This window comes from Cololabis saira, chromosome 13, assembly GCF_033807715.1.
Source record: "Cololabis saira isolate AMF1-May2022 chromosome 13, fColSai1.1, whole genome shotgun sequence".
Lineage (NCBI taxonomy): Eukaryota > Metazoa > Chordata > Actinopteri > Beloniformes > Belonidae > Cololabis > Cololabis saira.
Window position 1 is genome coordinate 21,304,388 of NC_084599.1, and position 13,543 is coordinate 21,317,930.

The 13,543-nt window shown below is 41.2% G+C and overlaps 1 protein-coding gene across 2 annotated transcripts in view; it reads right to left on the minus strand.

Moving 5' to 3' along the window:
• Positions 1–143: 143 nt before the first annotated feature.
• The window catches only part of eps15 (epidermal growth factor receptor pathway substrate 15), a 32,626-nt gene continuing 19,226 nt past the window's right edge, over positions 144–13,543 (minus strand). The window contains exons 13-25 of one of the 2 annotated variants that reach the window (XM_061738239.1): positions 13,052–13,124; positions 11,577–11,738; positions 10,931–11,128; positions 10,127–10,549; positions 9,804–9,884; positions 9,363–9,525; positions 9,126–9,170; positions 8,216–8,616; positions 6,109–6,178; positions 5,906–5,976; positions 5,127–5,262; positions 4,799–5,004; positions 144–2,264 (exon numbers count right to left, since the gene is read on the minus strand). In XM_061738239.1, the coding sequence (XP_061594223.1) occupies positions 2,124–2,264; positions 4,799–5,004; positions 5,127–5,262; positions 5,906–5,976; positions 6,109–6,178; positions 8,216–8,616; positions 9,126–9,170; positions 9,363–9,525; positions 9,804–9,884; positions 10,127–10,549; positions 10,931–11,128; positions 11,577–11,738; positions 13,052–13,124 (2,170 nt within the window). In that variant the 3' untranslated portion in view covers positions 144–2,123. The remainder of the gene's footprint in view (positions 2,265–4,798; positions 5,005–5,126; positions 5,263–5,905; positions 5,977–6,108; positions 6,179–8,215; positions 8,617–9,125; positions 9,171–9,362; positions 9,526–9,803; positions 9,885–10,126; positions 10,550–10,930; positions 11,129–11,576; positions 11,739–13,051; positions 13,125–13,543) is intronic. The other variant, XM_061738240.1, reaches the window with a different exon arrangement.

Here is a 13,543-nt window from a genome sequence, read left to right on the forward strand (position 1 = left end):
ACATTTTGAATGACAGGAGACATTTGGCAGAAATAAAGCTTCACAAACTGCAAATCTACGTATTTTAATATTTATTCAGTTTCAGTTAAATGCATTACATAATCTGGCCAAAGTGCCCAATAATGATTTCTCTTACAAGTTAAGAAATATAAAATAAAATTTAATTAGCATGAGTTTTAAAAAGCCTGTATGAGTAAGTCTACAAACATAAGTGGTTCTGGATTTGTCTGTACAAACAACATAACATGGACTGTATGGTAGGCTCTCAAAGTCAGGAACTATGAACTCTAGTATAAGAGACTTGGGACAAACATGCAAATCTTCTGCCCTGGCATTAATTAAGTTCAAAGAGATGTTGCACTGAGTTGGAAGTGCTGTATTAATGAAAAGCATAAACTGGCTAAACATGAAAAGATGACTCGAGGCTCAACACAGAAAAGAAGTCAGAATGAGAACAGCTGTCCATACTGTTGTTGGTCAGAAATGAGTAAGCCAAGTGAAAACAAAAAGCCATCTTGCGCTTCGGTTCAGTCGTCCCTCATTACAAACCTTCACTCACAGTTTAGTATAAAGTAACTTTTCTGGGAAAAAACCCCAAATTAGTCAAAAAAGAAGTCACAGCTGGCCAGGAGGCGGATGTGTGGGTGTCAACAGGCGTGAGGATGTCAGAGCACATAGGTGTTTTTTTTTTTTTTTTTTTTAAAGTTAAATCCCAACAGAGCCTGAAGAGCACAAGGACAAAACACATTGTTTGAATTTTTTCTAATAGTCTGAAATCCAGTAAGTCTCTCAGTGAGGAAATGTCTCCTTAAAAACAAAAAAAAAAAACATTCTGGAAAATAAAACCAAAGCTTGAACAAAACGCTCACAAAAGGAAGCACCACCATGGCACAATTTGAAATGGAACAAAACGCCATAAGACAATTGTACATTTTATGTGAAATCATAGTTACATTTGAATAACTATTTTAATGTGCTTCATCTCAAAAACAAAAAAAAAAGGAGCCTGGCCCTTGAGTAGGACTCTGCGGTACTTTAAGATTTTCTGTTCAGGAGGTTAATCACATTAAACAACACAATTTAATATACATTAAAAACAAATCACATACATTCAATCCTGACCACCCCGCTGAACTTCATATTCCAATGGATACTTGTTAATGTCCAGACTGTCCAGTTTTGTAACTCAATCTCTGAGAAAATAGTGTTATTTGGAATTAGGCCACATTCATGAGATGAACTGAAAATGTAACATTTAAAAGATGGGGACTTGACATGTGAATCTAGAATATCACATTCTTTGTTTAAAAAGTGATGACGCTCTAATGCTCTGCAACCCACTGTAGTGTGCCATCATTTTTAATGCTAACAGGTGTAATCTGGATGTAGTTCCATGTAATTAATCTACTTCAGAAATTGTGTGCAAAGGAGTTGATCCCCCCCTCCCCCAATCTCATAGGACACAACTTTAGACAAACATTGAATTACTGATTTAAATTGCCCCTAAATCTCACATTAAATGTATGCTCACTCCATTTCACTCCTTTCTGAATTCTCCCAGCTGTGTTTTTCTGTATTTTTCAGTGTGTCATACAGCACAACAAAAGTTTGAGTTCTGGTCTTGTGGGTTCGACAAAATGACCCTAAAATTCCCTTGCCGGTCATTTTGTTAGGTGCACCTGACATACTTAATAACGTGGCAAGCATATAAAGTGGTGCGTTTGGGTTTCAGCTAAAAATTGGACTTCAGTCTAGTTGTAATCACATCCAGCACAACTAATTCTTTATCTCAGGATCCTGTTTCACCGTGGTTTCATAACACCGTCCAGTCCTTGAAACTAAACCTCCATCTTGCTCGTGTCCTCCAGTCATACCTGCAGGGACCTACAGGATGGAAAAACGTTGACGCCCCCCCCCCCCCTTCCAAAAAAAAAAAAAGAAAAATCTGTAAGCAGTTGAGGAAAAGGGGGGGGTTAAACGATTCAGGGATCAGTTTCAGCCTCTGTATGGGGCCAGCAGATGCTGAGTCAGTCCTATACAGTCCCCCATTTTGCTTTGGTGTTTTTCTGGGCCGGGGCGGGTCGGCCTGTGCAAAGCTAGGCCAGTTGAGGGGAGGAGCCTCCTCAGGAGAGTTCAGACTTGCTTAGAGCGATGGCGAGCTCCAGGTCCTCTTGCTCCTGCTGCGTTAGCCTTGCTAGTCGCTCCTTTTCCTCTCGCTCGCTCTCGCGCTTTGCCCACTCTATCATGTCTTCCTCTGTTGGATACTGCTCCATGAAAACAGAAACAAATAAAAACACAGGCAAACGTTGTAGTTGCTTCTGAAAATCCAGACACTTGCAGAAAATCTCAGTGGACATTTTGACTCGCCACTACACAAATAGTGTTTTATCAGTCAAGTCAATTTTTTTCCAAAACATGCAAGTCAATTTGTCGAGGTTTCTGTTTGTTTTAAACTAAACCTTTAAAAGGAAATTCTGAAAGGAAAAAGAAATCCTTTGCATAAAAACAACCATGTCATGCAATGAGTGATGATCTTCCGTCCCTCAGGCATCCGTCACTGTCTATTGCACAAATGCATGTGATGAAGACAAAAACTGAAATGGGAGAAAACCATGCAAGTTGGGCTTAAAGGCCAAGTCATCATGATTTACAAGCCCACGAAGAAAAAATATGTACCTCGGAGCTTTAAAATAAGTAGCCCACAAGTTAATTTGGTAAATTCTTAGACTTTGACATGCAGTTTGCCAGCAGACGATTTATTCCCACAGACAGACAAACAGAAGCCACACAGGTCAACCAGTGTAACCAGCCATGCAAAGACGGAGACGGCAAGCATATATACATTTTTTTTTTTTTTTTTTTTTTTTTTTAAAGAGTAGATGATTGTTCTGTGCGATGTGTAGAGCATGCAAAAGGAGAGTAGTAAAGAAGCATGTAATGAATTCAAGAGATCATGCAGACATCCCTAATATCATAACTTTAAACTTATGTTTATTTTGAATGAGCTCACTTGACATAATCTTTAAAAAGTACTTTCTTTGCATGCTTTTAATTCATTTATTAGTGCCATACAACAGAAAAAGCTTACTACACTACCAGGCTTGATATACAAGTATCAACATCCATGGATCAAATTAAACTAAACTGAAAACTGGAAGTATTGGTATTCTCACAGTTAACGATTTTATAGATAAATATTTCATGGATGTACATAGAAGCCACAGGTGGTGCCCTTAAATCAACACTTTATTTAACATCTTCAACACAGAAGAAAGAAAAAAACAGATGATACATCTACACAACACAGTTCAGATCAAAACAAGGCACGAGACCGGAATATGGGAATGAATGGTTGAGCAGATGGAAAGATGGATGGACAGAGGGATGCGTGAATAAATAAACGGCGGTGTAAGTTAAAAAGAAAAAAAAAAAGGTGAAAAATGAACACTGATTTGAGGAATGGTGGAGGTGGTTGTGTAAGTGAACGACAGCCAGCCAATCAAACACAGTTAGTGCGTGCAGGTCAGGTTTTGACAGAGACATGCAGGTGTGTCGTGAAAATCAACACCGTCTTTGTGTAGTCCATCCCAAATTCACAGCTCAACAGTTCATTTACATGCAGCGTTACAAGGGAAGGAGCTGAGAGGATAACCCATAACTTTATTCCTTAAATAACAACAGCTCAATCCCAGTAGAGAAAAAACAAAAAGTTGTTAACTTTTACTCTTTTTCATAACAAAAAAAAGAAACAATTAAGTGCTATTTTTAAGTATATTTTTGAGTGATAAAAAAAGAGAACCTTTTGCTCTCCTGGATTCAAGCAACACAGTGATTACAGTACCTTGCACTTGCTAAATGAAGTACATCTGAAAAAAAGGTGGGAGGCACAGCTTTACCTGAAACCTGTATTCACCATTTTTCTTTTTAAAACAAAGGCAGATCAAACTTTAAGCTTATAGGCTGAGGTATGAAATACTATTTCACTCATAAGGTAAGCATCATGCTGCGGCTTGTTATTGTTAGTTGTGGAGAATCTGCAACGTAGGAACACTGAGCCGAGCCACCAACAAGGTTTTGAATATCCAGTAGAGTAGCAATTAAAATTTAGCCGGGACTATTTTATTCTTAAAAGCATAATAAAATCTCATGAAATTAATTTTAGCGCAATAGCCTCTCAGTTTAGATTCCTGTTTAATGTACTTGCACATACAGATGATGTGTCAGTCAGTGTGCGGAGTTGGGATGGCTAACAAAGGCCAAATGCAAGCAGCCTGTCATCTGTCCATTCACTGCCAAACATTTGGTTTGTTTACACAATTTATACATGTTGCTAAGACTTAATATATTAATTCATTTTTAAGAAAGCAATACTTTCTAGGAGGATGTTTGTGTACAAATGTCCTTCTAGAAAAAAGGTCCTAAATGGCCTGACATGGCACTATAAATGAAATGCAATGTACAGTAAATCAGCAACAAACAAAAAAGAAATATTAGGAAGCAGAGAAACAGCACCAGTAACAAATTCAAATATACAATCAGCAGGTAGAACTTCAGAAAAATTAGCCTAAAACAAACTAAGTTTAAGAAAAATTTCTGCTGGCTCCTCGTGGTAAAACTTTGCTGCTTTGGAGCTTTTTAATGGCAGTGGATGGATCGATTTAGAAAGACGGCTTGATTTGCTTAGTGGTTGCAACATTACTGAACAACCAGATGTTCATTAGCAGGAATAAAAGACAAGACGGTGTGACTATTGACATTCAGGTGGAGGTGAGGGAGATGGCGGGAGGGAGGTGCTCACTTTGTCAAAGCTGGCAAATCGGTCAGCTTCCCGTACGTTGTGACGAGGAGGGGAGGAAGGGGCGAAGGGGTCGGCTAAAGGATCCTTGGCAGGCAGGGAGGAGGAGGAGGAAGAGGAAGAGAAGTCTCCTGTTGTTTGGGGGAGGAAGTGTCCTCTTCGATGGGAGGAGTCACACGATTCTGTCCTAGAGATGGACGATCTCTTACCTGATGAGGCACAGACAGAAGGATGTGGACGGAGAGCGTTTATATCATCGATTTTAAAGCAGTCCAAAATGCCTGACGGCTGGATAGTCACTGCTTTCCAGATGGGATTTACAAGTACTGACCTGGAGGAGGAGGGGGAGGTCTGGTTGGCGTACCCGTTTTTGGGGGCAGGGCTGGGGGCACATCAGAGCTGGCAGGCTGATTGTCGTCCTGGAACAAGTTCTTGTTGTTGAGGCCGAACTGGTCCTGACCATTTGACTGGAACAGAAGGTTCACGCCACATGAAATAAATGTTTATAAAGTTAGTCACAAAAAGGTAGTTGGATGGTGCGAGAATCTGCGACAAAAGCACATATATGATTACAGTAAAATGTTCTTTTCATCAAGATTTCTTACAAAAAAAAACTAAGAAATCTACTTCATGCAGTAAGCTGCATACACCAGGTTTTTAATATGGAATAATGTCTGAGCTTATTGCAATTATTTTATTTTAATGCATCATACAATACGTTTCAGGCAAACTTACTTTTGAGGTTTGCAACTAAGATCAAACATGACAAAGTAATCACAATATATGCTGCATCTGACGAAAAACATCTGTCACCTAACTACATTATTCCACATCAAATACTGCGTTTCATTTGCTGAATGACTGATGTGTTGAGTAAAATATTTCCTGCCAGCACAAAGTACTGTTCAAGTGTCCCAGCTGCTTCCTTCCTCTAAACCACAATACACCCCCATCAACTTCATTTTCCAGCCTGAGTCACTTCATCCTCTGGTTGGATTGTGATGAAAGTTCACGATGGCAGTTATTTATGTTACTAGTCACTCTTACAGTTTCACTCATTTCAGTGTTTTATGCTTCCGTACAGAAATCTGACGCATACTTAAAAATTACCTTCGTCAAGGCACTGAAATCTGCAAAACCACCTCCAAACGATTCATTACCAAACACAGCAGCGAATGGATCTGAAAAATATTAACGAAAAGGGACTTAGTACACTGCCAACATGGTTTGATTCACGGACAACAAATTTCACTTATTTCCACTTAAACATGTTTCTTTGTGCCCAGAGGGTGGAAACATGCCACGAGTCATACCTGGATCAGAGGTGCTGCTCACTGTCGTACCACCTGGAGCAAAGGGATCGTTGGTTGCTGCAGTGTCCTTCTAAAAAGGTAGGGGGGGGGGAAAAAGTACATATTAAACAATAAAGTTTGTTATAGACAAACATCATTAACTGTAACACTGCGTCTGAAAGTATTGTGTCATGTGCAAAAATATTGTCAATAATAAAAGGCAGAGGGACACCATGCATTTTTAACCCTCACTACATGCAAATACAGCTTTCATCATGATTTTATGGACACTATCGGATCGACTGCCTTGGTTTACTTTTTTGTAATGGAAATCCGCCCTCGACAGTAGTCGCAAAAAGTGCAAACATGCAAAAAATTAAACTTATATAAAACGGAAATTGAAATCAAGTTTTAAATGTTAAAAGGATATACATTGACTGTGGCTGAATTATGCTTCTGCGTCAAAAAGACGCCGTGTCTACGGCGTGTGGTTTTTGGACACGCAGAGGACACGCCGTCACATGCGCCGTCAGTGACGTGCACCTCCCGAAAATTGTAACTACGCGTCGAGGAGACGCCGTCCACACGCAGACCGAGAGGGCTGTGATTGGTTCGTTTGAAAGCGAAGCATTTCCGGTTTCCGGTTTGAAGCAGTAGTGAACTTCCAGGGCTTTTTTCTTCGTTTATGTGTGATTTTTTTTGTTTTTGTTTTTTGCACAATAGTTGTCCTTATTTCTTTGATTTACTGTGACCGGAAAAAGTCGGATAAACCATTCAGAAAAAGATCGCTAACTAGTGGCCGCGGGGGGTACTGCACCGCGACCAAATGGAGAGACGGAGAAGTCTGAACAGTTCGTGACGGTGTCAGGTGCGGGTATACTTCTGCGTCACACACACGCAGAGCACACGGCGCACCCGTGACGTCGTCACGAATCCTTCGGACTTCTCCGTCTCTCCATTTGGTCGCGGTGCAGTACCCCCCGCGGCCACTAGTTAGCGATCTTTTTCTGAATGGTTTATCCGACTTTTTCCGGTCACAGTAAATCAAAGAGATAAGGACAACTATTGTGCAAAAAACAAAAACAAAAAAAATCACATATAAGCGAAGAAAAGAGCCCTGGAAGTTCACTACTGATTCAAACCGGAAACCGGAAATGCTTCGCTTTCAAACGAACCAATCACAGCCCTCTCGGTCTGCGTGTGGTCGGCGTCTCCTCGACGCGTAGTTACAATTTTCAGGAGGTGCACGTCAGAGACGGCGCATGTGACGGCGTGTCCTCTGCGTGTACAAAAACCACACGCCGTAGGCACGGCGTCGTTTTGACGCAGAACCATAATTCAGCCTTCACGGGTGCGCCGTGTGCTCTGCGTGTGTGTGACGCAGAACCATACTCAGCCCTTTAACTCCACAAAGATAAGGTTTCTTGTCATTCTTATTGCACTGCTGGCCAGCATGTGGTTAACTTGGCTGTACTTTATTACAATAAAACGCAACATTTTTGAGATTATTGGGTTTTGCATATTGATTTGACTTAGGTTTCACATCGGACGGTGTTTCTGACTCAAGAAGCTGGGGTAATGGGAGCGTTGTGGGGTTCAGTGGGGTTCAGTGTTCTACCCGGGGGACACTTGGGCGCATTACACGGCTGACAATTGGCCGAGCAGCCTTCCATTTGGAAGGCAACCAGCACTTTTTGTTTGATATTGTGATTAAAAGGAAAAAAAAAGTCAAGTTACAACTACAAACACAAATAAAATCAATTACTAAACTCAAATTTGCATCAAATTCTCAAATGCTATTCATATGATTAGGTGTTTCTGCACTGTGTAATGATCCTGGTGAATAAATTATCCATAGTTCTGTTGGTTTTTAGTTTTGTGTGAGCATCCTGCACAGACCTAAATGAGGGTAAATGTTGACGATAAAAGTGTGGAGGAGCTTCTCACCAAGTTAAAGTCTAAACTTCAACTCAGCCACTGAGTGACCAAACCAGTTTTTTGTAAAAGTCTTAAAATATTTGAGTTTAACATTAAACTTTCATGAACCATCATCAGCCTTCTTTAATTTTTTGTGCATCGTGGGTATGAAACTGGAGGCAATGCAATTTGACAGGGTTTTTCCACTCACCACTGCCAGATCGGAGGCCGGGGGGGAGCTGCTGAAGGGATCCTTCCCTCCATCCTGAGAACCAAAGGGATCCACCTCCCCACCCACAGTGTTCATATTCCCCCCAAATGGGTCGGACTTGTCCGCGTCGTTCCCTGTGGAACTAAAAAGATCCTTGGGTGCTGAAGCTGGATTTGTGGGGTTGCTAGCAAAGGGATCGGGGTCTGCCGTTGGTCCTGCAGCAGAGTCATTTGGCTTGGCTGCAAACAGGTCTGGTTCTGGCATCCCAGGAGTAGTACCAAATGGGTCCGCTGATGCAGAGAAAGGATCCTCAGGAGCAAAGGCAGTGCTGGAGGTCTGTACAAAGAAGGAGTCCGCAGCAAAAGGGTCTGTGCCTTTGAACGGATCTCCTCCAAAGGGATCTGATACAACATTGAAAATGCACTCATGTCAGATATCTTTTACATAAAAGAATTTGGCTTGACTGGTAATCACTTATAGCCTGTCCCAACTGCATGCAAGCGTCCGACTATCGCGTCGCACTGCGTTACATCGGACGCTCTCTGTCCACACTGAAAGCGTTATGGGCCCCCACGTTATTTTGATTAACAGCTGAAATTCGCCTCTTATTCACCGCACTACCCGCCCGTGCGCTCCTAAAGTTGCAGCACCTCGCGACGCGCTGATTGGTTGGAATCCGGGCATTTGTTTCCTACAGCGCTTTCAACCGGCTTTCAACGCGAGCGACAGGAAGAAAATAGAAGCAGGGCGTCCGACAAATGTTCAGCTCAAAACGGCGCGCCACATCACGCTGCGCAGCGCTGCGTCCAGTTAGGACAGTCCAATAGAAAATAAAGCAATGGCACTGACGCTCGCATCGCATGCAGTTAGGACACGGTGTTAAAATAAGATTATGGGATGTAAAAATTACCTCCAACTTCTGTTTTCCCAAAAGGATCATCTTTGAATGGATCATCTACAAAACACAAAAAGTGAATTAAAAAAACAAGGAAATCTGCATGGCATTTTCAGTGCTTTGGTTCCCCAACACCCAATTACTATTTATGTAAACACCTGCCCTCCAAGCAACATTTCAAACCATTTTGTCTCATAGATTTGATATTTTCTGAACAGCTGGAACATCAGGATGAAAGATGGAAGTACTTACGATTGGTGAAGGGGTCTGAATGGAAAAAGTCCATCTCAGGTAGGGATGGAGGGCTGCCCTGCGGAGGAACGGAGCGAGGGCCGACCTGGGGAGGTAATGGGGGGCTGGTTGTTTCTGTGGACTCTGCCTGCTCCTGTAAGCTCTCAGGCTCTGGGGATTCAACCTGTTGGGAAGTCACAGGGCTAATGTGTATTAACAGTTAGCATTTCAATAATTAACTCTTTTTTTCATTTATGCAGTCATTTAATACATCTTTCATAAAAATCTGTGGACTATGGATTAATGTGATAAAGCAGTGACGGAGTAATTAAAGGCTGATGGCGCTTGGTTAAAAAAAAAATTAAAATTGACCAAAAATAATTCCGAAATAGGATTTTTTTTAAATAAAAGAATAACGGCCCTTTAGTTTTAAACATGTATACTTCCTAATCTTTGGTTTACCTTAAGTGGGCTGTCTCTTGGGGATTCCTCAGGGTCTTCAATAGTGTCAGAGGAGGCATCAGGTGCAGGGCTGCCGTTTTCCTGGTGAGTTCAGATGAAAAACACAGGAATGATGAGTTTTACTGCAGGATCCATAGTCTGAGAAGCAACAGGCTTTATTTTATATCTGCAAGATTATGACTATCTATAAAACTATAATGACGTCAAATGTTAGCTAGGTTTACTGTTATATTGTTGCTGTTTTAGGACATAATAGTGTCAGCTTTAAGTTTGTTTCTCTCTTTGGAAAAAAGGATTTCAACCCAGGTCAGTGTATTTCTTACCCTAACAGTGCCTTCCCGTGGCTTGGAAAGAATAGGTAGATTGTTGTACAAATCCGAGGAGGCTAGACTGGTATACAAATCATCCAGAGGATCCGGTTTCTGTTTTTCATCGTCTAGAGCCTTTGGACTCTCTTCCCTCTTTGCTTCTTCCCCTTCTTTCTCCTTGACATCTTCCTTCTCCTTTTCATCTGAATGTTCTTTCTGCTGAGTGCAGACAGTAGCCGGTTCCTCCGCCTTCAGCTCTTTCGGTTGGTCCTCCTGGAAGAGGTCCTGGTGCAAGAAGTCTCCCTGGTGTAGCTCTGCTGTGTGTCCTGTTGACCCATTGACCATGACAGGAGAGCTGTCCTCAAGTGCTCGTTTCCAGCTGAGCTGGGCAGTGACCGACCTTTCCTCCACCTGAAGGTCTTTTAGTTTCTGTTGAACCTACGGAGTACAAACATACATTTGTGATAAAAAGAAAATATACTGAAAAGGAAAAGATGCATAACTCAGTACTCTCTCCTTAGAAGTAAAACATAAAGCGTATAACAATCTTGTAAAAGCTGTAGCTTCTGTAACACAGAATTTGTCATTTCCGTGACTACACAAAGAAAGAAAATTGACATGTACACCATGCATTTAAAATTCAATATACAATCAATGCAGTTACACATAAAACAGTATGTCACAGTTATCAGAGGCTGTGCAGACAGTGCAGTTAATTACAGCATGACTGCATTATTTCCGTCAGATGCATATAAGAAAAAAAACCTCCCTCTGTGAGCGGTGGAAACAATCTCTAAGACACAATTATTGGTTCCTGACCTGTGAAACCTGTGTGAACGAATCATGTACGGACTCCTCAAGTGGAGTGAGTTGTTCTTGAGCAGCCTGGACCTTCTCTTGCAGTGTCCTGCTCTCCTCCTGTAGAGCCAGAAGCTCCTCTCGTGCTTGAACCAGCTCCTCCTCGTACTGGGATATCCTCTGTTCCTGATCTTCATGCTCCGACTGCAGGGATGAGATCTGGAAAGACAAGACAATAATGAAATACCAAGATAAGACTTTGAGGGGAAGGGGAAAGGGAAATTTGCGTGTTACCACAGCAAATTGAAGAACAAAAAAAACTGAAGAGTAAGCAAAAAAAAAAAAAAATAAAAATTAGATAAAAGATAAAATACTATATTACAATAGTAGCTGGTATTTATGTACAAGAATACACAGTATTGGATTGATGGAGGGTTGTGGAGATATGCAAATAAATCATATTTTACTATAAATAGGACATACATATACCTATATACATAGATAAATGTCTACACATATTGATGACAATGAAGGTAAAGTGACCAAGTGACTTATGGCATTAAAATAAGTTAGAGTCTAACTGCTGCCGGGATGAATGACATATTATTATTATTATTATTATTATTTAATGCTCAAAAAAGGGACTGTTCCCAAAGGGTAAACCTACAAGTTTAGTCTCTTGGCTGGTCTGCTGTCGAATGTGGGAGAGCTGCTCCTCCAGGGAGCTCTTCTGTTGGTCCAGCTCATCTAAAGCGTCCTGGACCTTCTGACGTTGACTCTGGAGTCGCTGCAATTCCTCGTTCTCCCTCGCAACCTCATCCTGAAGGTCCTGTAGACAGAGAGCAAACATACTTCAGGATAATTGGAATGATAATGCGCTGTAATGACCCTGACCATTACATACGATTTGAATGGGGAGAAAGGAAAATGCTGAAACTTGTCCAGAATTGTTTTTTGATACTACAACCTGAAAAAGTTAACATTGGGGGAGAAAAAAAACTGTCACTATAATGAGATGATAAATGGATGGAAGAAGGAAGAACAAAAGACACAGACAGACAGACAGACAGACAGCTAATTCTTTTTTTTAAATAAAGAATTAGAAAAATTTGATTGCACAGTTTGTCTCTTCACTTGGAGCTTTTTCATGTTTTTGTGTGTAGTTATTCCCCGGTCCTGTGTGCGTTTTGTAATGTGTGAATTGTGTTTAAGAGACCAGTTAGGTGAGGGAGGGGCTGTCAGATTGTGCACTATATGACCATCTGTCACCTATCAGACATGTAGCTTGAAGACAGAATTACTTAGAAAAAGACAGAAGGCACATTGACTTCGAATGACATGACAGTAAGTCTAATTTAATATGGGAGTCAATGTAATGTGAACAGCACAGTCATCTGTCAGCTTTGAAAATCACGTTTATCTGAAAGCAACAAAAAAAGAAAAACAAGTCTTTATAAGACAAGCCAATATCAGAAACAACAGCACTTACCAGTAAGTAAACAAAAAGTGCTTTTCGAGATGTTTTTGAAAACAATACTTTGAAAACTTACTATATTATTCTGGTTATGCAGCTGCTGAAATGAAATCCTAAGACTTGAGGAACAATACTGTTTGATACGTAGCAACTGACTGAAATGAATGGAAACTGAAAGCACAAAATGTAATGTATGAGAATAGACTTAGTTCAGTATGAAAAGCAAAAGTAAAAAAAAAAAAGGTCATGAGGTTAAGAAACACATCTACAGCAGACTCAATGTTGCAGCCAGATATCAGACTGATTACCCAGAAACAGAGCAGACAAGCCCCTCAAGCTCTCTGCTCCCAAAATGGAATCAGGCCAGACAAACACCTACATACATTTTCTCCAATATAATCATCACTATAAAAAGACAAAAGACACAAAAAAGCTATGGCTTTTGCTGGATTAGACTTTTGCTTAAAAAACAGACACATGCTTTTACAATGTAGTCAGTATACTGCAAGACTACTAGGATGTGAGGTAACGGTTACAGAACTGAAGAGAGACCCACTCCTGAATATTGATGCAACCATGGCCTGATTTCCTCTGCCTTTCATTTCCCTCCTGTGTGAATTAAACTGGGAACGGGCACAACCTCACAAACAGAGACCATAAGACATTACCTGCACTTCACTGCTCCGCTGTCGGATGGCCTCTTCCTTCTCCTTGATCTCCTCTTCCACAGAGCTCTTCTCTCTGGGGGGTCCAGCACAAGAGATGAGTACTTGGTCAGCAAGGACACAGACTTCACACCCGGTGCTCCTACTCCACCCAGTCCCAGCCAGCTGTCTGCTGAGGATGTTCCAGTAAATCCCTGAAGCACCACCACCTCCCCTATCTGATGTTCCCTGATCCCGTCTTGAGATCACAACTTCACGGTAGAGTCTTCAGATAGAGCAAGTGTGACGCAATAATTAAAAAAATAAATACATCTTGTATTTCCAGGATGTGCAGAGCTGCAAGTGTGATAAAGGTGAGTCAAATGTGTGTGAGATGAAGAATGAGAAGCAGATGGCTGCACAGGGAGGTAGGGAGGGGGAGTAGGAGAGCGAGAGAGAGTTTAGGTGATTTCTGGAGAGCCACTCTACCACATCCATCATTTGTCCAGTCCAGTT